Source organism: Buceros rhinoceros, unplaced genomic scaffold (genome assembly GCF_000710305.1).
Source record: "Buceros rhinoceros silvestris isolate BGI_N320 unplaced genomic scaffold, ASM71030v1 scaffold15409, whole genome shotgun sequence".
NCBI lineage: Eukaryota > Metazoa > Chordata > Aves > Bucerotiformes > Bucerotidae > Buceros > Buceros rhinoceros.
In genome coordinates this window covers 3,593-28,409 of record NW_010433425.1, presented here as the reverse complement: position 1 = coordinate 28,409, position 24,817 = coordinate 3,593, and the positions used below count along the sequence as shown (strand labels likewise).

At 42.0% G+C, this 24,817-nt stretch overlaps 1 protein-coding gene across 1 annotated transcript in view; it reads right to left on the bottom strand.

The window, feature by feature from the left end:
- Nucleotides 1-24,817, bottom strand: part of ADCY8 (adenylate cyclase 8 (brain)) — a gene marked incomplete at its 5' end in the record, with an annotated part of 35,758 nt that overhangs the window by 8,824 nt on the left and 2,117 nt on the right. The window contains 7 exons of the mRNA XM_010144104.1: nt 2,866-3,012; nt 5,978-6,136; nt 8,986-9,067; nt 10,803-10,975; nt 12,554-12,643; nt 15,838-16,039; nt 20,573-20,673. Coding sequence (XP_010142406.1) covers nt 2,866-3,012; nt 5,978-6,136; nt 8,986-9,067; nt 10,803-10,975; nt 12,554-12,643; nt 15,838-16,039; nt 20,573-20,673 — 954 coding nt within the window. The remainder of the gene's footprint in view (nt 1-2,865; nt 3,013-5,977; nt 6,137-8,985; nt 9,068-10,802; nt 10,976-12,553; nt 12,644-15,837; nt 16,040-20,572; nt 20,674-24,817) is intronic.

The window sequence follows — 24,817 nt, the reverse complement described above, 5'->3', positions numbered from 1 at the left end:
GGGAAAGGAGTTGATTCACAGTGTAGAATCTGATTTGAGATTAGGTGCTGAATTCCCTTGTATAAACACAGATGTCATCTACAGAATTCTCCCCTAAAAAACCTCCAGTGACTTGCTCCAGGACAGTGTGAATTTTCTGGTAGTGCACTATGAGACCTGATGATCCCACATGGGTGTCACAAATCACCTGGGATACCCCAAATGGCACCAGGTACCAACGTCTTACACTTCTGTGCTCAGTCTTTCATATTTGGGTATCTCTACAGAGGTGTTCATGTGATGCTGAGGAACAAATTTTCCCCATGGCTAACAGATCTGCTCTTCCCTCAAGCTGCACATCTGCGTTTTACTTCCAGGTCCGTGTAGAGACAGCAGGAAATCTTGGCAAAAACCATCATGAAAAACAAGGAATAGTGACACCACGTAGTGTCAGTTCCATGGAAATGTTACTGGCCCTGAAACTCTGTACCTGGAATGACTTCTGGTTCCTTTTCCATGGGTAGGATCGCTCACTTCCGTTGCTCTGTCTGGCATATCGCCTTTCAGATGGCTTAGACAGAACAGACTAACGGCGTGACGGTGCTGGAAGTACGTTAGCAGTCAGCAGGGGATCACATAATTTCATTTACGACCCATTCCAAGAACATAGCTATTATTTAAATAAACACGTCTGGGACATAACACAGACCCTAATTAGGTCCTTTATTAATTACAGAGCAGGTGTTAGGGGCCTGAATGTAACGCTGTGTTAAGGTTTTGATGAAAACCTTGTCTTCAATAATCGCCACAGCAGAAGTGGAATTTTGTGGTGAAGATTATTTGAACGTGCATGATGAAATATCTTAAATTAATAGCAATAGGCTTTGCATTAAGTTTGAGCTGTAATCATTTTAATCAGATCTGGAAAGAAAAACAAAACTATTCATCAAGGAGCATGCTGACAGCTCTGCGAGCTCTCAGGGATGCGAAGGAGGTATTCATCCCTACGGGGAAGGCTGTGCAGGAGCTCAGCAGGTGACTGAGCTCTTCTCACAGAGGGGTAGTTCTGGTTTCTACTAAAATGCACAGGGATGCATTCCTGTTCTATTCTTCTACTTCCCACTAGTAATTTTAGTATCTGACCAATTATATGGGTAAACTCTCAATTCAACGTCCCTGGAGTATGGTGATCTTAACCCTGGTCCGATTGTTATGAGCTACCACTCTAGAAACATGCCCCGTGCAGATGCCCAGGACGAGGAAGGATGCAGGTGCAGTTAAGACCCCAATCTGAGTTCATATTTAGGTTCTAGCATCTGGCATGGGAACAGGTATCTTTGTTTTAAAAAAAATGCTCTATAAGTCTTTGTGCCTTTGTTTCCCACTTATGAAATGAAGAAAACAACTTCCACCAGAGGAGGAAATTGAAAACAAATTCTTCAAAATTTGTGAGAGGCCATAGGTACTTGTGCTGTAGTTTTCTGGAAAAAAGTTTTCTGTATACTTAATCTATGGGCAGAATCTTGGTCCAGATGCAAAGACTAAGTATGCTTCCTGTCTTCTCTCAACGACTCAATCTCTTGCAGTCTGATAGCTTTTTGAGTTGAGAGCCCAAGTGGTAGAAGATGTTTTCTTTTTCCAAATCACAGCCAAATCACAAGCGGCGTTTTTCTCTTTTCTGTTTCAGACAATTGCTCCATGGTTACACAGCTCGTATGGGATACGAGATCCAGATCCAGCTCCTTTCGAGGCAACAAATTCTGTTTGCTTGAACTGCATCTAACTTTTAAGGTGACAAGACACTCATCACTTCTCCAGTTGGTACTCTACCACAATACAGAAATGAATTAAAAATTCCTTGGGATAAACAGAAATTAGACAGAATATGGGTTTCTTGGGTAGGACTTTTTACTGTTTCTCAGTGATTTCTTGCTGTCCAGATGCCCTCTCCCCTGCTGTCCAGTTTAGTACTAATCTTGCCTCGCTCGGCACAATTCTGAAAAGGATGTATTTCCCCACTTTGCTCTTTAAATAACTTCTCCAAAACCATAGTCACAGACCAACGACAACACCACCGCCTCTCTCTTTCCCCTCCTCTTTTCTATCCGGACCAAGCCAGTCTGGCACACAGGTCCAATCTCACTGTAAGGTAGAGTTGGCTCAGATTCTTCCACCACTTAGTGAGTTCAGGAGGGCTACACGGTCCTGAAAACTGCTTGCAGTGTGTTGGTTAGAATTCCCCACGCCAGCTAAGTTTGGCCTTACTTTCTCACCCTTCCTAGTTTTAAAGCATTTTTCAAAGCTTTTTGTTGGTCTATCCTTTGTCTCCTTTCTTAATGCCCTTCACCTCTGAATTCCTCAGTAAAGCACGCAGCTTACTCACGCAGCCAGACAAGTCTCCTCAGCTAACGTGTCACCACCTCTCATTCTCTACCCAGCATTTCTTCTGAGCTGTCTGCTTCATGTTTAACTTGACACTGTTTCACCTTTAACATTCATTGAGTCCGTTCAACCAATGTCTTCAAAACATCTGTGTGGGTTTAGACCACTACTCTCCAGAACCGCCAGAAATATCGTCATTCTTCTTTCTTCTACAGAAATAAGGCATGTTCTACTTCTAGATACACTGGACCAGACTGTGCTTTCACTTGTGCATGCTTGTATTCAAGTAAGTATAGATTTCTCTACCTCTCTAGGCCACTCAGACCAAAGTTTAGCAAGTCTAAGCACAAAAAAGCAAAACAGACAATTGACACTGGAGTAAAAAAATTCTGACAATTATTGAAAGCAGAATAGTTGTTAAATACAATAATCTGGGACGACATATTGGTATTTGGGAATTCATCCTTTAAGCACTCTCAGATTTTCTCCAGTAGCTGGTATTACCTCATCAAAGTCCGCAATGATTTCATTCAGCAAGCGCAGACATTCTACTCCTTGGTTATTCATCTCGGTCTGGGAATAGAAGTCAGCAAATCCAGGAATAGAAGCAAACATCACACCAACAGCATCATAAGACTGAGAGTATAATTCCTAAAAAAAAACAATGAAGAAAAATGAGTTGAAGTAGTTGTATAGGAAAGAGAACACAGTTGGATGCAATTAAAATAGGTTTATTACATTTCCCATGTGCAACAGCGTACTGTCTGAGGTTAGCATCAGTGTATTAAGTGATAGCCAAGGTCAACAGGAGGAGGCTGACAGCTCTCACATTTTTATCATGGATTATATGCAGGGTTTGACCTTTCTTTGAAAGCTTGCTCTTTCAGCTTCTGAGGTCAGGGGGTGCTACACCAGCAAAAATGACACAGAATTTTTCAGGTTGAATTACATGTGGAACCACTTGAAGAAAGGAAGGATTCATTTGCAAGTACGAATACCAGAGAATCAAACACTGTTAGGCAAGACAAAGGAACCTGATGTTTATTATTTATCATTGTTTAAACCTGTCTCATAAATGGTCGCAGGTGACGTATTTCTAAATTTGTTGATTAACAGGGGTCAGGCAGGGCCGTTTAAAATGTCTAACATGACCTCTTTGTTAAGAGTCCTTTCCGCTACCACGTTTCCTGGTGGGTAATTTATACTTCGCACTACTGCAGCTCTTTACGAGTTTGTTGATTCACGGGTTTTCAGGGAGCCCTTTCTCTGCGGTGAACTGCGGTTCTCCTAAGGTGACAATGGAGCCATTTGGTTGCCTGGCTCTGAGCGAGGTTCCTGCTCTGAGGGTTTGAAAGGAGGGAGAAACAGAAGAGAGGGTGATAATGGAGTTACTGGGGACAGAAAGCAGGTTACAAAGGATTGGACACAGGAGGCTATCAGGACAAAGCAGGTCCTGGGATAAGCTTCCACTTACATTATTCATGTAACTCACTCTGGTTCAGAATGAAGATTTAATTATGAGTGGGTTCTCGTCATTATATATGTGAAAATCTGGTCAGTTCTTTGCTGAACCCAAATCTATTTTTAGGAACAACTTTAAAAATGCCGAGGACAGAGCCCCACCCTCACCCCCAAACTCCCGGTGTGCTTTTCTAGTGGTTAGTGTATCACAACCACACGCTTTCTCTTTTGCTTTATTTTTTTCTAGCCTCAACTTCTGTAGTTTTACTCAATGGCAGATACTTTCATTTCTGTTCCAGGACTTCCCTTGTCACATTCTGACCTGGAATAGTTATTTCTCAATGTTCTTGTTAGTGTGCTTTAGGAAATTTTAGTGCTTTGGTCTCGTGATAACAGGACTTCCTGCTTGATTCCGTACCCCTGATGTGAACACCTCAGGTTCCTCTTCTTAATTCATCCTACCTCTCCCTAGAAAAGCATCCTGAACCCCTGCCGTGCACTTTACTACGCTGCTAATGCTGCTGCTCATCTAGATTCTTCAATGATGTGTCCTACAGTAAAAGTGGGGAAACGCTGCTGGTTTCCAAAGACACTGCAAAGCTTTGATTGAGAAAAAAAAACGTGACTCATTCCCTTCCTGCCCTGATTCTTTCTTTCACTGAGTGACATCTGCAGGGACATGGAAGCCATACTCTAAGGGCACTATTAGTCCCTTTCACAGGTATAGAAAAAAGTAATACTTTTTCATAATATTCACGGATGCTTATGGAAGACTAGACAGTACGTGCTAGGAGAAGCATATATACACTCAGGCATAGTCTTTCCTCAAGTCGTGAAGATAGAAAACAACCAGCTGAGCCTTTAGCTGCTCCATTTTCCTATTTTTGGAAAGAAGCATCAAGACAGAAATAATATATCCACGAGAAAACGCTTACAGTACACACTTGGGAATTTACTTTCTGAGAGCAGGAAAATTAACTTAATGGCCAGGCATGAACTGCAGGATTGATTGTACTGAAATCCGGTAGATGTTACAGCCCGCAAGCCCGTGCATAAATCATCCCAAGTATAGTCACTCTGGAAATTGCCTTACAAAAAGCAGGGGTGGTGGAATTGAATTCAGTGGCAAATTACTGAAGCATCAGCAGCCATCCATGGAGTCGCTGTTTGCTTCCAGAGATTATGATACGTGTGAGTGTATGTGAATGAATGTGTGAGAGAGGATATGTATTTCCTGAAAATCCATAATGCAGAGATGCCAGCACACACTCACGGTTGGGACCAAGGTCTGCTCCATTTGTAATGAAGCATTTTAACCTGGTTGTTTCCACACACACGTTTTCTCATGTGCAGAGCAGTGGTTTTATGGCAGTTTAATACCCACAGAGCGTAAAATTCCACAAGAGGCTGATTTTTAAAGTGCCTTTTCTTGTAGGTGCTCACTATGTCATCCTTCTCTAGATGATATTTGAAATCACATCTTCAGAACACCGTGTTTTCTCATGGTGCAGTCTAATTTATCTGGCTACATCTGTGGTTCTGTGATTTTCAGAGTGCACCATCTGAGAGGGGTAGCCTTGATTCCTTTTTGCTGCACATTTCTATCCTTGTCATTACAAAAGATAATTTCAACATTACGTGAGAAAATTCCAGTTTCATCGTACTATAGCCTTTATTCACAGATAATATAATATATATAATACATATATTATTGTCCTTCCGCCTGCACATTGGAAAAGAGCTTGACTCCGTCTTCTCCACAAACACCCATGAGGTAGCTGATGACAACGCTGAGATCCTCTTTCAGCCTTTTCCTCTTAAAACTGAATGAACCCTGGTGTCTCAGCCTCTCCTCACAAGTTACGTGCCTCAATCCCCTGATCATCTTGGTGCTCCAACAGACTCGCTGTAGCAGCTGCATGGGTTTTCTGCTGGTGAGCCTAAACCTGTACACACCACTCCTGATGTGGTCCTGGAAGTGCAGAACCCTTTACTTTAGAACATGAATGTTTTTTTTTAATGTGGATCAGATATCAAATATCAGCAGCGCTTGTGTAACAAATACTATTGAGAACTAAGTTCTAACAATTTCCTAACAGATCTGCCTTTCTTTTGTTAATTAGACAAAAGTAGCAGAAGTAAAACTCATACATACTTCATTATCTCGATCCTTCTCCAGGAAGTGACGGGCAACATGACTGGGTAAAATATTCCGTAGCATATTTTCATTGTGCTCCCTTAACTCCTTCATTTCATTGATTTCTTCCTTTGCTTGAACACGCCACAGAAAATCCAGCCTTGCTGTGTATTCAAGCTGCAATTCCAGAAAGAAAAAAGAGGCAAAAATGAAACCTGACAAGATAAGAGGAGAGATTGTATTGTCATCCTGGCAGCATGCTCCTGCCATGTAACCACCTTCAGTGCTGCTGAAGGTCTTTGACTCTGAAATTTGATTTCACTGCCAGAAAAAGAGATTATTTCTTTTCCTTGAGCATGGTGAATGTCTCAGAGGAACCCTGGGCAAAATAATAATATTTGTCATATCAGTCCTATGGTTGGTGGATAGAAAATGTCACAAAATTATTTTCCTTTTAAACACTTCTTTGTTTGTTAGATAATGGAGTCGGACAGGAGATAAGGCATTGAAAGATCTTAGTATTGCTGTGAAAGAAATATGTTGCCCTTTTTATGTATGTTTTCAAATGAAATGGGTTCCACAAGAAAACAGCACAAGGTCATTCTAAATCCTTGCAGCAAAACTATGTACAACAGCACAACACGCTCCCAAAGAAGACTTCAAAATCCACGGCACCAAAGTGATGCATTTCTCCTTGGCGTTGGGACACACAGCTGTCTGCAGTTTCAGTCTTTTAGAAGACAGTGAAGGGTGTGCCGTGTGACACCCCCTCTGATCCTCTGTCCCCAAGGAATTGTGGCCCCAGAGCCTGCAGTCACAGTTCAGTGCATGCACAGTGGCAGTGACTGATACCCTGAGTTAAAAACCAAAGTGAAACGCTTTTCAGTGCTGTTCGTGTGCAGATCAAAAGGAACGTTTCTGCGCAGCACAGCTTATAAATGCACACATATATGTGTATTTTTATATATATAATTGCATATTCATATATACGCAAATGACAACTGTCAGCTGAATCAGGGAACGCGTTGAAACTTCGTGTTGCTTGCCTGAGAGGCGCGTGTCTGTCAGCACACGGACAAGAGCAACGCTGCCAGAACTTCCAGGTGCATTACACTGAAGGAGCTTTAAGCAGATTTTAAGGCAGGTGATACTGTAGCTTGCACAAGGCGTGATTTATTAACCTTGTAGAAAATGATGGAAATATGTTTGTGTTCAGTAAACTAAAATAAAAAAATGTATTTGAGATGCTCTAACCAGAGATAATAACCAACCCAGGAGAGATGTGTATTACCCCAGCAAACAGATGGATTTTACAATGGGAGACACTTCAAATGGTTTGCCAAAAGGATTAACAAAGTGGTTGGGCTAGAATTCACGTACCGAGTTGAAACAAAGGGCAAGGCTGCAGTGGGTGGAAGTGACTAAGAGGGGGCTCATGCATTCTCTAGTGACTCATCTTGTTCACATTTTTTGTCACCAGCAGTGACCAATGCCAAACTGTTCAGAAGAAAATGAGAAACACCTAGCAAGGGGGCTTGTAGGTTGACTGTACTCCAGGGAGCTTTCCCTCCTAAAAGCTACGGGTGACCACGGCTTATTACAGACTTCCAAAGCTTGTATGCAATCTAGCAGGGACATATTTGCCCTCTGCATGCTATTGCCACCTTTACGAACAATCTCTTTCCTAGTTCTAATGTTTTGATCTTCCGTCTCGTGAGCATTAATTCTCTGATTTAAGAGAGAGTCCACACCAGATCATAACTGAATTTTTTCTCTACCAGAAGGCAACACTGACTATAATTTTGCAAGGAGTTCCAAAAGTATTTTACAGATTGGCTTGGAGCAGGAGCTGCTGGTGGACTCTGAGTTCTTTGATGATTCAGACATTTAATGCTACTACAGTAAAAGCTTTGCAAAAGACAATAGTAAAGTTTTTCACGAATGATTTTTTTATGCTGCTGTATAGGAAAATTTTACATCTTTAAACGTAGTTCAGAATAGCAGCAGCTAATCTTTGCGTTTTAGATAATGTCAGTCTGGTTATTTATAACCACATTGTAACATGAAAGATTTTTCTTGCATCGTCAGTGGGTAACCGAACTGACACTGTCAGTTCAGAGATAAAAGGGTGTGTTGCATATGAGGCTTGAAAAGAGAAAATTCTAAGAAGATGCTTTGCTATGTTCTGACATTTGTTAAAAGTAACAAAATTATAGGGCTGAGTTCGGGGTTTATTTTTTGATTGTGTAAAGAAACGTTTCTGGTCACAGTGGTGCCAATAAAAATGACGCCTGCAACATAAGTCTTGAAACACCCAGGTTCTCCTGCCCTGCTATGCACGTCTACAAAACACTCCTAATTGCAAGAGTGCGTTTGTTGTTTTAAATCTCAGTTTTTCACACTTTACTCTCCCTGTACAATGTGTACAGATTCTTGAAAGAGCCAGTTTCTCAGTTCCTCCTCGAGGACAACAGTCCTAAAGCTCTGAGGTCCCTAAATGCTGGTTATGATCTAGGTCCCTGTGAAAGAATTCCTGCAAGTGGCCCATGACTCAAAGAAGTCAGTTTTGGTGCTCAATCACGAATTTTCGTCAGATATCCGAATCTGTTGGTTTTTTTACTAAGAACACACTAAGCAATTTTATGGAAGTTTTATTATTTACTGTTCGTTATTCCCCTTCTTCATTTCAGTTTTATGCCTACTCAAGTGCACTGAAGCAGTGAGACGCCGCTGGAATTGTACATGTACCTAAGATAAAGACAGTCCCATTTACTCCCTCAATTTCTATTAAAAAACGCAATATCACTTGCATATTGCTGAATATAATATTGCCCGTGTTCTTTGAGAATGCTAGGCAGCGTCAGATGGGGGCTTTCTTTAATCAGATTCTGCATATGGTTTATTAAATTGTTAAAGGTCATATGCTCAAGAGAATAAAAAAGCAGTTGGTATTTCGAAAGTAATTATTGTCACATCCTGTAATTGCAAGTGATATAGGGAATGGTTAAAGCAAATGTTTGCGTTACCTGTTGACCATGATAAAATACGGCTAAAAGGAACATTGCCATCAGTAGCAAAGATGCCTCCTTTGTACCCAGGAAGTCTGTGCTGGAAAAAAAATCCAAAATAAAATACAGTTATTGATTTGTCAGTGTTGTAATTGTTCAGAGGTTTCATTTCATGATGCACCCTTGTACTTTTTGTATTTTAAAATATCCCCTGTATGCAAAAATTTAACTTAGCAGTCACTAGTTCAAGAGAACAGGAGTGAAACAGAAGTGCTCACTGTTTGGAGACAAATGTATTAAATAACTAAACTGTAGCCTACAGCAGACACGCAGAAGGTGACAGTCTTTCTGGTTCAAATATGATGTGCAAGCTGTGTGTCAGTCGGTCTCTTTTCCCGGGAGCTCGGTAAACAGCCATGAACACCACATCCCCTGCAGAGGACAGGAGGTGGGGTCTGGATGGGGAAAGTTTGAGGCTGGGGCTGGGAAAGGGAAACTTCCAGACTGTGGCAGTAATGGCCCAGTCAATGGGCCGCGAGATAAACGATAAACCCCAAGGCAGGTGCTGAAAGTTAAATATCCCTCTATCGTGAGAAAGGTTCAGAGAATTATGGAATGCTTTCAGTCGGAAGGGACCTTCAAAGGTCATCAAGCCAGCAGAGTGCCCAGGTGGCCAAGAAGGCCAACAGCATCCTGGCTTGTACCAGCACTGGTGTGGGCAGCAGGAGCAGGACAGGGATCGTCCCCCTGTACTCAGGGTGAGGCTGCACCACAAACACTGTGTCCAGTTTCAGGCCTCTCACTCTAAGAAGGACATTGAGGTGCTCGAGTGTGTCCAGAGAAGGAGCACAAAGCTGGTGAAAGGTTTTGAGAACAAGCAGCATGAGGAGCTGCCATCCAGGGGAATGGCGGGATCACCATTTCTGGAGGCATTTAGAAGATGTGCAGACGTGGTGCTTAGGGACAGGGTGACCTGGCAGAGTTGGGTTAACAGCTGGACTTGATGATCTCTTCCAACCAAAAGGATTCTGTGATTCTGTGAAACTCTTGCAGACAGCAGGGAAGCAAAGAAAACGAGCAGAGCCTTCCTGTGTGTAAAGATGTGACTGTTGTGAGAACTAATTGCACTGGAAATCCAAGATTTTCTGTCAATCTGAGGATCTTCATCCGGCACGTAAGTACCAGCACAAGCAACTGCAATGCTAAGTTGGTCACGTATCAACGACTGAAGAAGTGTTCTTCTCAATGAGCTAAATCACTGCTGCTCTGGACTCAGTTACTGGAACGCTTAGTGCACCTCTTACTCTGAAAATTAGTGTGGCTCTTCTGTCCTCTTCAACTCCTCTTCCGGGGAAGGAAGTCTGGGAGGAGGAGTCTGTCCTTCAAATGCACTTCTACAAAATGAGATCATCCCTGTGTTCCTCGTATCTTTTACAACTACACATCAGAGTTAGGTTTTTATTCAGTTAGAATGCTGCCCCTAAAAAATCAACTGTTCACTCCTTTTTTCTTAAATTGAGGTGAGAGTTTCAATCTGTGTCTCTGGACTTTTCTAGAGTAGAAGTAACCAATGTATATGCACTATAACGCGGATTTTTGGCAACAAGGATAGACTGTGGGAGACATAAAATGCAAACTCTGCTCACTATTTAAATGTCCTCATGAAGTGAACATTTTCGTAAAAGGGCCTGAGAAAGAATCACATCATAAATCTTTTTGATTTAGTCATTGCCTTTTGCAACCATCACTCCATACTTAACCACGGCGCTATCCAACACACGGCAAGACGTGACCTTATTCAAAAGCAGTTCCTAAAGGGGGCTGTGAACACTTACTCTCCGTTGTGGTTCAGGTTGTCGTATTGCAGAAATAGGGAAGCATAAATGGTCTCAGTCAGCAGCGAATAGATCGCGATCATGATGAGAAGCACTGCCAGCTTCAGGACAGAGTTGAGACGAAGGAAGACTGCACAAGTCACCATTGCCAGCACACCAGTGAAGACAAAATACTGAACAGAAAACAGCAGTCGTTACTTCTGGTGATCAGTGACTACATAGAACTCCATAAATATCTACGTAAATGACCAAGAGATCAGAGGTATAAATAAATTTGCTCTGGATTTCAGTGCTCAGCTAGGACTTCTTATGATACAGAGCACTTTGAAAAGGAGGGTTTTGATAAAATAGAATGTGCAATCAGAAATTCTCTATTTTGCACGGCACCTCCACGCTAGCAGAAATTCTCCTCTGTGTCTTTATGGCCCTTTCGTTGTGTTAGAAGGAAAAGGGCATCCTGTAGAGTTAAAAGAGGAGAGAGCTGTATGTAGGAATGAAATGCTAATGAAAAGTCAACTGAGAGAAAATAATTTACATTGCTCTGGATTCTGAACTTCCACAAGACCCACATTAATTGGGATGGAAGAATCATATTCCTGCTTTAACCATAGAATCATAGCATGGTTGGGGTTGGAAGGGACCTTAAAGATCATCATGTTCCAACTGAGGCAATGACTGAACAGTCATATTATCATGGAATCACAGAGTAGTTTCAGTAGGAAAGGACTTTAAAGATCATCCAGTTCTTACTGCCCTGCCATGGGCAGGGACACCTTCCACTAGACCAAGTTGTTCAAAGCTCCATCCAACCTGGCCCGGAACACTTCCTTTTCCTGTGTTACTTGAAGAGAGGATAAAGCCACAGGCTTAGGTGGCTTTATATTTTTTATTTTTTAAATTTTTAATATTGCTGGTGTAGCTTAGTTACATTCCTCTCTTAAAATGTGATGCCTGGAAGTGTTATTCCTGTCTCATTTTCTACTCTCTTCATTGTCTCTTTTTTCTCAATGATAGGTCACTTTCAAACGCAATCCATGCAGCTGATCCTGGATACAGAGAGAGAGTCATGGCCATGACTGTTCAGATTTAAAATAGCAACATCCACACCCGCAGTCCAAATGTAGTTTAAATTAACTCCTATATTAGGACAGAAAGCAATCGTTTCTTGTGAGTACAGTTTTTCTTCGGTAGAGTTCCTGGGTGGGAAAGTCTGCATCCCTGCAATCTGCAGCATACTGCTGGCAGTATCACGACACTGCCATATGACGTGTTAAGCAACATATTTCTTTTATCTACACATGACCAACCCAGTGATTTTGTTGCCTGCTTGCTCATGATAGAGAGGATTTCTCTTGCTGCAAATGCAAATTTAAAGTAACTCCAGCAGAATGACTGCTGGTTTTGCTGTGTGAGAAATTTTAGTCTCCATCAGCTTGGTATGAATTAAGCGTGTGTTTTATCACGCTCGGTTCATTGAATCATCGCTGGATGTGTTTCCAGCATAAAGGCTCTGTGTGAAGTCCAAAGGTTGAAACTTGGTTGTAATGCCCCATTAGATCTGAAGATTAATTCCTCCTGTACCCTGCCTCAGCTTTTTCTATCAGCATAGGGATAGCTGCAGAGTTTCAGCTTCACAGTGCTGTGGAGGCACCTGGCTCCACCACCAGCACACAGGTCACTGATGCCAGCTAGTGGTTGCCATGTCACCTTTGTAGATCTCTGCCTCAGATTCGAAGGTGCCTCAGAAATACCTCAGGATAGGAACAGATGTCCGCAGAATATGCAGATGAATTGAACGTCTGGTTCTTCAGGGCTACCGGCTTGTCGAAGTCACACCATAGCTGTGAAGAAAGAAAACGGAATCAGGGCTGTGCTGTGCACTGGTGACTGAGTGCTTGTGCGGCTGTCCGGCTGGGTGCAGGGGTGGGCCTGGCTGGCCTGCTGCTCTCCATACCCGCTCCCTAACTGGCACCAGGGACTGAAAGGACGGTAAGAAGGCACAGCGTGGAGGTGAGATGAAAGGGGGGATCTATTATGCTACAGACGTTCAGCATCTAAGGAGCCTTCCCATGCTCTGTTGTTGCCACAGGGAAAAGGTGAACTCCTCTGGGAGTTCCAGAGGACTGATGCTGGACTCTTAAGAATTACACTCTCAGAATGTTTATACTTCAAACTACAGAGAAAATTACTAAATTTGGAGCATAAAATCAGATTGCACATGTGCACTTGTTTGCAAGCAGCTTTTTTCTGCCATGTTGCCATGGACAGTCTTATCCTTCTAGATGTGAGACAAAGTACCATGGGATCATGAAGAATTGGTTTGTGCCATAACATAATGTGGTCCCAGAACTGCATAAAACAGAAGGGAATGAAAATTCATTCAGGATATAGTGGTTTTGCGAATGTAATACTGCCTTTTGCTGCCTTCATTTTAATGGTGTTTCCAAGGAAGTGTATTAAATATAAACAAAAGAGCAGTGTTGCATTGCAATACATCGTGGTCTTAGAACATAGGAAATAATCATAAGTGGTTTAATATTTTGACAGTTAAAGCAGATGGAGTCCTGTCACAGGTATTATTCCAATCTGGATGTCGATACCTGGTTGATGAAATGACCTATTCCCCCATCTTTCTTTACAACAGAATTAGAGAATTTGCTTAATGAGGTCAATTTCTTGTAATAAAATTCTAAAGAATTTTGAACCTGTATCTCTCTTGTGGTTCTTTTAGCAACTCAGTCATCTCTGCAATGAAGCAACATTATCTAGGTTGTCTCCGCAGTTCTCCATGACAACAGATAGTTAATGGCACCTTCCGAAAGTTTGAGGCATACAGCACCTCTCTGCAGGGCACAGTGCGATGAGAACCACTCTGGATGTCTTTTAAAAAGACCTCCAGGGTCAGAAAGTTTATTCTAATTTTATAACAATAAGAATGCACTTGATGCAAAGAACCACATGACTCATTTGCCCCCCTGATGAAAACGAAGCCTTATGGCTTCTGAGCCTTAGTCCCCTCCAGCTGTGCGCATTTGATCTCAGTGCACGCGCATAGCTGCGAGGCTGAGCTTCATTACCTGTTCTTACACGCATGCAGGTCTCTCCTGAGCGAGCTATTATGATGGCAGAATTTTGACGTATGGAAATAATGAGTTTATATGCATGTTGTGATTTCCTGTAGAGGTCAGGACTCAGCAACTCAAGTCATTGCCATTCTAAATACCTGCAGTAAATGTGACTGTTTACTGCTTTATAGAAACCCACTGGTAGGACAGCAGAAAGAATTATGTTTCTTGTGACTGTTTTTGGATTAACCATCCTACAAGATTGCAGCGGACACAATCTTAAACAATAATCCACAAATCAGGGGAAAACCTCCATGGCAAACTGGGTATGGATAGCCCATCATTTTGTTTCAACAGTAAGATTAATTCTACCAAAGATCTTTCCTGACAGATATTTGTCAAACATGATTTAAACCCCTTGAAATTCTACAACACTTCTTCATGACCTAGACTATAATGCACCACTGTCCCTATCTTCAGGAAGTTTTCAGCCCTGTTGAACTTCCCGTCGTTTACCGTGTTTGTTTTCTCAGTAAGGACAGCAATCAGTGGCTACTTTCTTCCTCCTCTGGGTAACTCTCCTATCAGTGACTGCATGGTATCACCGAAAACCCAGACAGGTGCTGAGTCCTTGCGTGTGCAACCTGAATTCGATCATGGAAGAACAGCAGCAACAGAACGTAATAACATCTCCTATCTGTTAGCAAAAGACGAGGCAAACCCTTGCCGTGTCAGACTTCAGCATACTCATTCCAATTACATAGTCGTAATTACTATTAATTATTACAGGATGATTATTGTTGCTGTTACGCTGTTACAATTGCTATTGTTATCACTGTCACTGCTTTCCTGGACTCATCAGATGAAAAAGCATTGCTACATCCATAGCCGAAAGCAGCCCTGCAAGAGGCAGGAGTGATGAAAACGTTACTTTTAACCTACCTCTGAGAAACTTACCTTCTTGTCTCAGACTCCACACCTGCCAGGCTGGCTCACGTGTTAACCTCCCTAATTCACACACAAAGCTGTCTCATATTTCTGAAGGCATCAGGATAATCAGGGCTCTCTCCTATTTGCATACACGATCCCACTCTTATCCTGTGGCATCGTATAGGGCCCACAGTATTTAATTATCAGTGGTTTTTTCTAACCTCAGCTGCTTAGCAAAGCTTGGTACATGCCTTTCCTCACAGAGGCATCGATAAACTTTGCTCATCGATAAACTTTGTCACACTTTCGAGTCTTAGAGTAGATGTATAGACTAGGAGACAAATCACACTAAACTCCTGGAATGGGCAGTGGAGAAAGAAAAATCTCTTTGTTGGGACCAGTATGATCCACAGACCTCTTTGGGGATGCCTGTTTTTGTTCATTGACTATGAAGAAGGCTGAGAGGGACTATGCCCACGCTTTGATCCTTCAGCTAAGGTGAATCTGGGCCAGAGGGGTTTGTCAAACCACTAGATGAGCATGGCAAGGCGTGTTTAGAATTTACGCTTTTCAGCTTCTCTTTACGTGCTGTGTTACTGGCTCAGCTCGACCTGCTTCGTCCTTTCTCTGAGGGTATTTTCTAGGTTCGTTGATTCTCCTGATTTTTTTAGTAATCTAATCAATGGGAGAACTGTGAGATGAGGAATCCAGCATCGATAAGCATTACTGGGATTGATAGTCTTTAAGAAAGTATATCAGCATGTCCGAAAATTACAAATGGTAATTTGTAGATATATTGAACAGAAAGCAGTAAAAGGGATTTAAAAATAGATGATACTTATCAGGAAGAAATAATTAGATATTTCAGAAATACATAGTTCAAGCAACAGATTGAATTTCCTGAAGCTGTGGTACTTTGCCTTTTATATCTAAATCATATCTGGCTTATAAACACATTAGTTAGCAAGTGCTGTGGCAAGCTTAATAATTCATAAATCATCTTTCCCTGAATAATATTCCTCGGTTCCGTATAAGCTTACAATATTGATGATGGCTCCAAGAAAATTAATCAGAATGGATGCAAATATAATGACATTCCTGGCCAGGTAGGTCTCATTAATCCAGCAGCAAGTTTTCCGGAGCATTAAGGGTAAACATTTGTAATCCTCTGCCGTAGTGATTAGCACAAGAGCGGAGTGCAGCATAATCAGAATAGAAAACTGAATGACCATTGGTATCACCCTGGGAAGGAAAAAAAAACCAGAACCCAGCATTAAATCTCAGCACAACACCATCACTAATAAAAATAAATGCAAAAAGAGTTAAGACGAGGAAAAATCAAATGTCATAGAACTGCGACAATTATTCTAGGAAAAACCCCAGTGAAAGCAAAGATTTGTTCATGGTCCACAGGTCTGCCACTGCCTTACATGATTTCTCCTTGGGAAACTGCTGTTGAAGAAACAAGCCAGGGAAATCCGGTGCCTGTCTCTGTCTAAAGAGAGCCTGTGTGGCAAGGATGTCCTTTCTCTTGGGACTCAGTTGTCCCTTAAGTTTCTTCCAGAGAACATTTATTTAGCCTGTAGGCTCCTGATGCCACTTCTGGATGAGCTGGTTTCCACTCTAGCAGACTAGTTTGGGGGCAGTTTGGGAGAGTGTTGTGTATAGCACAACACAGGGGTCTTAAACTCGTACTGTTCTGAGGGTCATAGGCTCTAAAATGAGTACGATAATGCAGCCCGGTATTTGGCATAAGTCAGGACATAGCAATTACAGAAATGCAAGTTTCCGCTCATTTTCATTAGTAGTAGGTCAACTGCAGCTAAGAATCTCATTGGTTTCTAAAAAAGAAAAAGAAGTATTCTACTTGAAACCCTTTAAAATATAAAGCAGGTGAAAAAGTGTTCTGTGATCCAAACATTTTAAAATGAAACTTGTCATTTGCTATACCCTATAAACTTTGTTCTTGCAAATGTGGTAATCAAGTGTTGTTAAGCGTGTACACATAATAGTTCATTTCCTTTGAATAAACCATTAAAAACTATAATTTCTTCTAGTTCCACTTATAAACTCATTCCCTTTTCTTGCTTAAATCTGAGACCTGAAGTCGGTCAAGTAACTGCAAGGGAAATGCAGGTTTTGTTCTCTGAGAAGAAAGCAGTCAGCGCTTCAGAAGTCAAGGTTTTGTCCCCGTTTGTGTCAATCATTGCCCTTCTGTGTCTCTTTTCCCAAAGCTCAAACCCATACAAAGCAAAGGTAACTCCACTGCTCTGCACACCTCTCCCCTCTTCGCTCTGCTTTCCCATTCTCTTTGTGCTATCAGGAGAGTGATTAAACTTGAGACTTTGAATTAAGTAATTAATTTCTCTAATAACCTATTTGTATACATTCTAGTACACTGCAGTGATTTAATCATAATGTCTCTCAGAAAAACATCTTTGGACTATCCAGGGAGGCTTCTGCACTTGCAGGTGCCTCGATGCAGGGAGACTGTACCCTGCCAGTTAAACCTTCTGTAAATGTATGTTTTATTCGAAACAGAATTTGTTACACATCACCTATCCCTCTTCTCTTTGGGTAGGGTGAAATGCTAACTGTACACTCATGCCCTAGACAAGTTTGTGGATGTAAGGTGGAAAGAGAAGTGAAGACAACAGAGCTTTTCTTTCCTCATTTTTTGGTAGCTCAGCCAGGTTTGCTCCCTGAATGGACTATATCTCAACCTGCCTGGAATTCTCCTCAATTTCAGGCTATTCACAAATTAAAGAGTTGAGTCAGAAGAACTTACATAAAACAGAAGATGCAGATGTTTAAATGAACAAGTTGAAGCCTGTTTTTCTCCCCCCACAAGAACAACCCAGTGAAAAGCTGACTGAAAGAAGAGTAGTTCAGCAGTCTACTCCAGTATGATCTATCGCCCATGTGACCATATAGAACATTCATAGCAGGAATTAATCAAATTCCCAGTCTCTCAGATAGAAAAGATGAATCTCTGCAAGGTTGGCAAAGTAAGTTAATGGCTTCAGAGAGGATAATTACAGCAGAAATATGGCATTAATTTATGTCACTTAGAGCAATTTCCCCAACTCAATATTTCAAGGAATGAAACTATTGCAAAGATTTTTAAATTCAGTGATGTCCTTGCCCTGTCAGGGAAAAGTATGAATGGATCAAATATTTATCCTGTGGGAGATAAACTGAGATAAAATTCTGAAACTCCCGTACACAGTAGATGAAATATTAGAAAGACAATTCTCTTCTTTAACACACGGACTAAGGCAACCTACCTGGGAAACTCCCTGAAGATCCTTAGCAAGATATGTTTTACGATGATTTAAATAATGTTTTTTTTCATTGAATTTCCAGAAATCCCCAAAAGACTCAGCTCGGAAAAATATTCAAACATCCTTAAGCAAGTACGAAACCCCACCCTTGTTCAACAGAGCTCTGAAGCACTCATTGAAAGACGCTTCAGCGCGTTGTTAGGAAATGGGCAGGTTACGATGGGGAGTGTGATCTATAGTTTGTTGGTTGTTCCATGGAAAGGATGTCCGTGCTCTGGCACTGTGTCAGCTTACTGCTCTGATACCTGCTAGAGGTGTAACAGATGAGCTTGCTGTTATCTCCAGGACTCTTCGAATCCAAATCCTGCCCCTGTCTGAGAGCTTGTTCATGTGCTCATACCTTGACTGGGTTTTAGAACTGGAGTTCAGGCAATTTGAACTTCCAGATTATTTCCTCATTCAATATGTTTAAGCATATTGAAATCTTCTCACTCAAAATCCCTCATCCTGTTGTTTTAGGGTTGCTCATCTCTTGACGTCTGCTCTCAAAGGACTTCTGAAGTGCAGGGAAAAACATGAGACTGCTGCGCAAGATGGGAAACCAGGAAGATAGACAGCTGCAGGCAATGTGGTTATATGACTCCTTCTCCCCAAATTCCATTGGCACTAGACACCCTCACGAGAATTAACAGAGACGAATCTGCGCAGATTGGAAAAATGTCATGGGGATTTTTTTTGCTGGTATAGCAGTGATTGATATAGCAGCAGAAATCTTTTGGAAAGCAGGTTCCATTAATAAGATCCATAAATCTTGTAGATACTGAGGAAAAAAAAATAACAGCTCCCAGAGGAGAAGAAATTTGAATGTGTATTGGGAGAACTCTAAAAAAGCAAAAAAACTTACTAGTATTAGAGCAGTATAGCACATAAGGAACAGCAGAAGGTCAGGTACAACTCTGGGTGCTTTCCCAGCTGAGAATTACAAAATACGTGGGACAAAAGAGTTGCTGCCTGCCTGCATCTAACCAGCACTTTGGTATTCTTAGACATAAACATGGTGAAACAGGTCTTCCAGAGATCACAGAATCACAGAATCACAGAATCATCATCCGGCCGGAAGAGACCTCAAAGATCATCGAGTCCAACCGTTACCCTTACACTGCCAGGGTCCCTACACCATGTCCCTCAACACCAGATCCACACGATTTTTAAACACTTCCAGGGATGGGGACTCCACCACCTCCCTAGGCAACCCGTTCCAATGCTTAATAACCCTCACTGTAAAGAATTTTTTCCTAATATCCAACCTGAACCTCCCCTGGCGCAACTTAAGGCCATTCCCCCTCGTCCTGTCATTTTCGACATAGGAGAAGAGATTGACCCCCACCTCCCTGCAACTTCCCTTAAGATAATTATAAAGAGCAATAAGGTCCCCCCTAAGCCTCCTCTTCTCCAGACTGAACAGTCCCAGCTCCTTCAGCCTCTCCTCATAGGACAAGTTCTCCAGACCTTTAACCAACTTTGTTGCCCTTATGATCCAAGAAATACTGCTGGATTACTGTAACACAATAGATGTCTTACTTCTCATACAAATTCTGTATTTGCCAAGTTACTCTACAGGCAGCTGTTAAGTTAGATTTCATCTGGGTGTTAAACTACCTGAGAATTACATTAATCTGGGCATTTCCATCTTAGCGCTTGCTCAGGCAAAGACCAAATGGGACCAGGGGCATGGTTTAGTGGCAGTCATGTTCTGCTGGCTTTGCTACAATGCTAGAAAACCGACCTGGGTCCTTGTACACCTCTTGTATTCTCACTATTAAATAATAGACAAAAATGCCAAGACTCAAGGGTCTGACTGTGTGAAACACAGACACAGAGGTCTCAGCTATGTCACATTTTTACCACCTTGGTCAGAAGTGTTGCTTGGTCAGCCCCAAATAAAAGCAGAATTGAGAGAAGATCTATCAGATCACCACCTCCTTGCTTCTTCCTAACAGCCCAAGATTGCTTTCCCCAGCTGGTGATACGTATCATCAGCAACAAGGCACAACAGCACAATTTTCTGACGTAGCATGTAGGAAACAAACCCAAGAGAATCAATGGTTCCCAAGGCGATTACCAGTCGCTCAGCAAAAAGGCACTGTTATGTCTGGATCACGTTTTACGTCAACACTGGGAGCAGCAGGCCATGTGGGGTCAAACCTTTGTAACCCGGTGTTCCCACTTATCTCGGTGGGGGTTCTGCTTAAAGACGTTAACAACGCAATGTCAGTGGACGCTGCTTTCTCACATGAAAACTCCCAGCTGCAGATAATGTGATACAAAAGTAGTTATTATTGGGGAAAAAAAAAACAACTGAAAAAGTATTTCCAATCATTTTTGGGGAACAAGCAGATTGTTATAGTTCATTCCACATCAACCCTAGAAATGGTATCCTGCTGCTTCCCCCAAAAGCGCCTTCAGATAGAGAAAGTACTGCTGTATTTACCTGGAAGAAGGAAGTAAGCTTTGGATAGCGGTGATAAATATGAGAACAATAAATGCGCACACCAGGTTTGATTTGAATACTTCATCCCGCATTTGTGAATACTAGAATAAAAAAAACACAGAAGAGTAAATTAGCTGTTAACCCATGCAGCAGTTCCGTAAAGACCAATGGATATAAGAGACTGGGGAAAACTAGAAAGAAGAGCGAATAAATCAATCAACCTGAACTTGTTTTTAAAAATGAAACACAACAAATAAATCATTAATAAACCGGTAAAACAATTATGCAAGAGAGCAAAAATATTATTCACAATACAAAGTAGTTTTACTTGGTTGCCTGTTTTTCAAAATTATTTTATTTAAAAACCCCCAGGTAGATAGTAGGGACTTGTGCTGCTGAGTAGAATATTAAATACTTAATAGCTTAATAAAGTACTTAATAACCAGAGGAACCATGTGTTTCCTCACCTGAAGACAAGCATGAAGTCACCTGTGACTCTGCACGCAGGGCGTTAGGGAGGTGTCGCCATGCTTGCCAAATTGAGACCACTCTGTTTTCTTTTTTACTTTTTTTTTTTCTTTTTAAGAAAAATACATGGTTTGGGACATCCTGATATTATTTGGGATGTGCGTCATGATCTTTGTATTGTAACTTATCCAGAGGTTGTGCAGAATCAGGCAATATTGGCATTCTCCAAGGCAAAAGTGAAGGTATGATTATACAAAAGACCATTTGCGGTGCATTATTATACTGATTTATTGCAAAAGTATTTTTCTTCAGCGTCTCAAACCACTGAAAGTGCTAGCAGGTTCCCCTTTTTATAGGAGTTATCACGCAAAGGAGTAATGGATACACTGGTGATTCACGGCAGATGGTTAAAGTGGAAACATTACCCCAGTCCTCAGCGGGTATTTATCAATCACTGCTAATTCCGTTAAGATCCAATTGTTAAAGCAGATGAAGATTGGTCCATAGACATATTTTTATAAATCTCTTTATCCTATACTGATGCCGCTAAATTTTCTTCACGTAATAAAAAATGCCACAGATGCCTCTCCCAGTCATTTTTCCTCCTCTGAACAATAAATCAATTTTATTTAATCTCTTGGAGTTTTGAAGGAGCGAAGAGTTACATGTGCAGAACAAAAGGAAATTGGAGTCATAGAGATATCTGATATCAGAATCTTTCCCCAGCGGCTCAGAAGTCAGGCAAACTGCAGTTATAAAAGCCTAGAGACCATCATAACTGCGAAAAAATAAAACTGATTAAGAAACGTATCAGCAGCATACACTGAGAGAGTTCAGCTATGAACCGGATTTTACAGCTAATCTGCTCTTGAAGTAAGATCCAGTCTAGACTTAGACTATATTCACTCGGACCTTTGGTAGGGACTTCATCTCGGCTATAAACACCTGGCTGAAACGGTCTCAAGCTCCTGAAACGGGAGAAGGCTTCTCTCTTCCTTGCTCCCATTCGTTAAGAGTAAGAGAGGAATTTTATTTGTTGGCTTCCCACATTTTGACTCCTCTTCTGCTGCAGTTGTACCCTGTGTTTGCTGCTGGCAGGATCATTTTGACACGATTTTCAATGGTGGTCACGGGCAGGTCTTCTTCATTCTGCTGCTGGAAGCACAGAGGCACTGACCCCGGTTTCATGTACAGAAAAACAGAACTGCATCTGCTCACTTAAAAGACAGACTAGGGTTGGGTTTTGTTGTTGGTTTTTTTTTCCTCCCCAGTGGTTCCGTTCAATGCACTTACTTCTCCTGTGCACTTTATACTCCACGGGACAGACGAACGTTCCATGATCCCCAGCGATAGCCTGTTTAGTACTATACTAAGGCACAACATGCTGCAAACTGGAATGTTACGGTTTCGGGGGGGGGGGGGCATAAAAAAAAAAGAAAAAAAAAGCGGAGGTGGGGGGAAGAAAGGTATGTTCCTTACAATATAACATGATACCATGAAATCCCAGCAGTTCCTTCGGGAAATTATAGAAAACTAATGGAATGAAACACAAACAGGGAGTTGCCTGCTGTGTTATTATGTCAAAGGATGAACACTGTGGTCTAATAAGTAATGAAGCTGAGAAGTGGAGAGGCAGCATCTCTGAGGCAGCACCAACACCAGTGACAAACGTAGTCTACCCCTTACTGACTTCGAGAAGTAACTGAAGGACAGACTAAGTCTTAAGGCATTTATGTAAGTATGTAAGTGGGGAGGCACGTAGCCAACTAGAGACACATAGAGTGGCAGGAAGACTGGTGATGTCTTTGAAAACCTTAGCTGCAACATCCCACAGACCTTCTGGCACTGGCAGGACTTGCTCATGGCAACCCTACTGACAGGTAAACCCCCCTGCCCTGTTACTATGCTTTATCCTGTATGGGAGACCATGGTACTGACAGGACAAAGGCTAACGGCTTTAATCTAGAAGAGGGTAGATTTATATTAGATGCAAGGAAGAAGTTCTTCTCTATCAAGGTGGTGAGGCACTGGCAGAGGTTGCCCAGAGAAGCAATGGATGCCTCCTCCCTGGCAGTGTTCCAGGCCAGGTTGGATGAGGCTTTGAGCAACCTGGTCTAGTGGAAGATGTCCCTGCCCATGGCAGAGGGTTGAACTAGGTGATCTTTTAGGTCCCTTCCAACCCAAACCATCCTATAATTCTATGATGATATTTCCAAGTCGCTGCTATTAAGTTAGAGCATCACAACGATGTATTTATTTTAATTATCTGAAATCATCTAAAGTGGTATCAGATTTTCCTTATGAGCTATTATGTATTGGTAAACCCTTCGTGTATTTTCATGCTACCATTAAAAGCACTCTCCTGTGATGAGTCTTTTGCTCTGTCTGCCTATATCCTATACGAGAAAATAAGCTCTAGTAAAATTGAGCATGGATTAGTCTCTAAATGAGATGTCAAGTGCTAACGAGTGAAATAGGTTAGTAATGAAGAGTCCATTTGGGTAAAGGGTCTGTAAAATCTACCAGGTGGGAATCCTGCCCAAATCCTCTGAAAATCAAGTATCACAAAATTCATGTCGGAATATACCTACTGCCTCAGGGAGATAACCCATCCTCCAGAGCAACAGCTGCTGCTTGCTGTGGGATCTACACTTACTCCATCGCCAAGAAGGACATAAGCAATGAGATAAAAGAGGAGTGGGAAGATGCACCGATGGCTTTAACTGCTGTGATATGCCAGACGTTTAAGCCATCATAAACCATCTGAAACCTTAACAGATACAAACCAGCACTTCCATTGCTAGCAGAAATCTGCTGTCTGCCACTGTTTCACAATGAAAAAAGCCCAAAACAACCCAGACTGTCCAGACGGAAGTCCATCGGGACACTTCAGATCTGTTCAAGTCTCCCTGAATGATTTATGACCCCACAGCATGGTAGTCCTGCAGAAGGAAGAAATAGAGTTTGTTGTTCATGTGGTTCCTCCCTTCTCTGTGGTTTGGAGTATCAATACGATTCTTGGTGAACAAGGTTTGATCAGAATCTCAGCTGTGGGTACCCATTGTTCCGCCTGCTCAATAACTGTAAGGCCTGGAGTGAGAAATACTCACAGACAGAAGAAATAAGCACCAGGCAAATGCCAGAGCTGCCGGAAATGGTGACGGCTGGATGTGAGGGCACAAGATTTTACATAGCAGAAGTTACTTCAGTTCAGAACTACCTCTGACTCGAAGCTGCCGCTGGTCTGCAGAGGTGAGTGGCAGCAGGCGGGAAGGGCAGTGTGAGATGGGAGGTCCATGGACACGCACTGTCTGCTGGCCCAGCCACACTGCAGGGAGCAGCTCGCCGTGCTGGCGTAGAAGGCCAAGTAAGCAGCTGCAAAAGGTTAATGTCTAGAAGAAAGTGTAATTCCAGACTGAAAGGGTAGGGGTGGAGCAGAGGGAAAAGGCTTCTGAAACAGCTTTATGAGACTCCAATTCAAATCTGAGTTCTTTTGTTTCCTGAATGGGCAGGAGGAAGTGAGACAGTGATTGTAATACCAGGTAACATGGAGAAAACAGCTCCTTTCCGTAGCAAAACCGTTCACGCATTATTTTTTTCATGACTACTTGTAGACTGTGGTTTAACACTAAGTCTGCTGGGAGAAACCCATAATTACTACACAGAAAACCAGGAGGGAAGGGACATTGCTCACATTGTCCCATAAGACATTGGACCTGCCTATAACGAGGAGGACACTGTGATTCCTCTTTAACTAATCCAACTCATCCCTTTGCA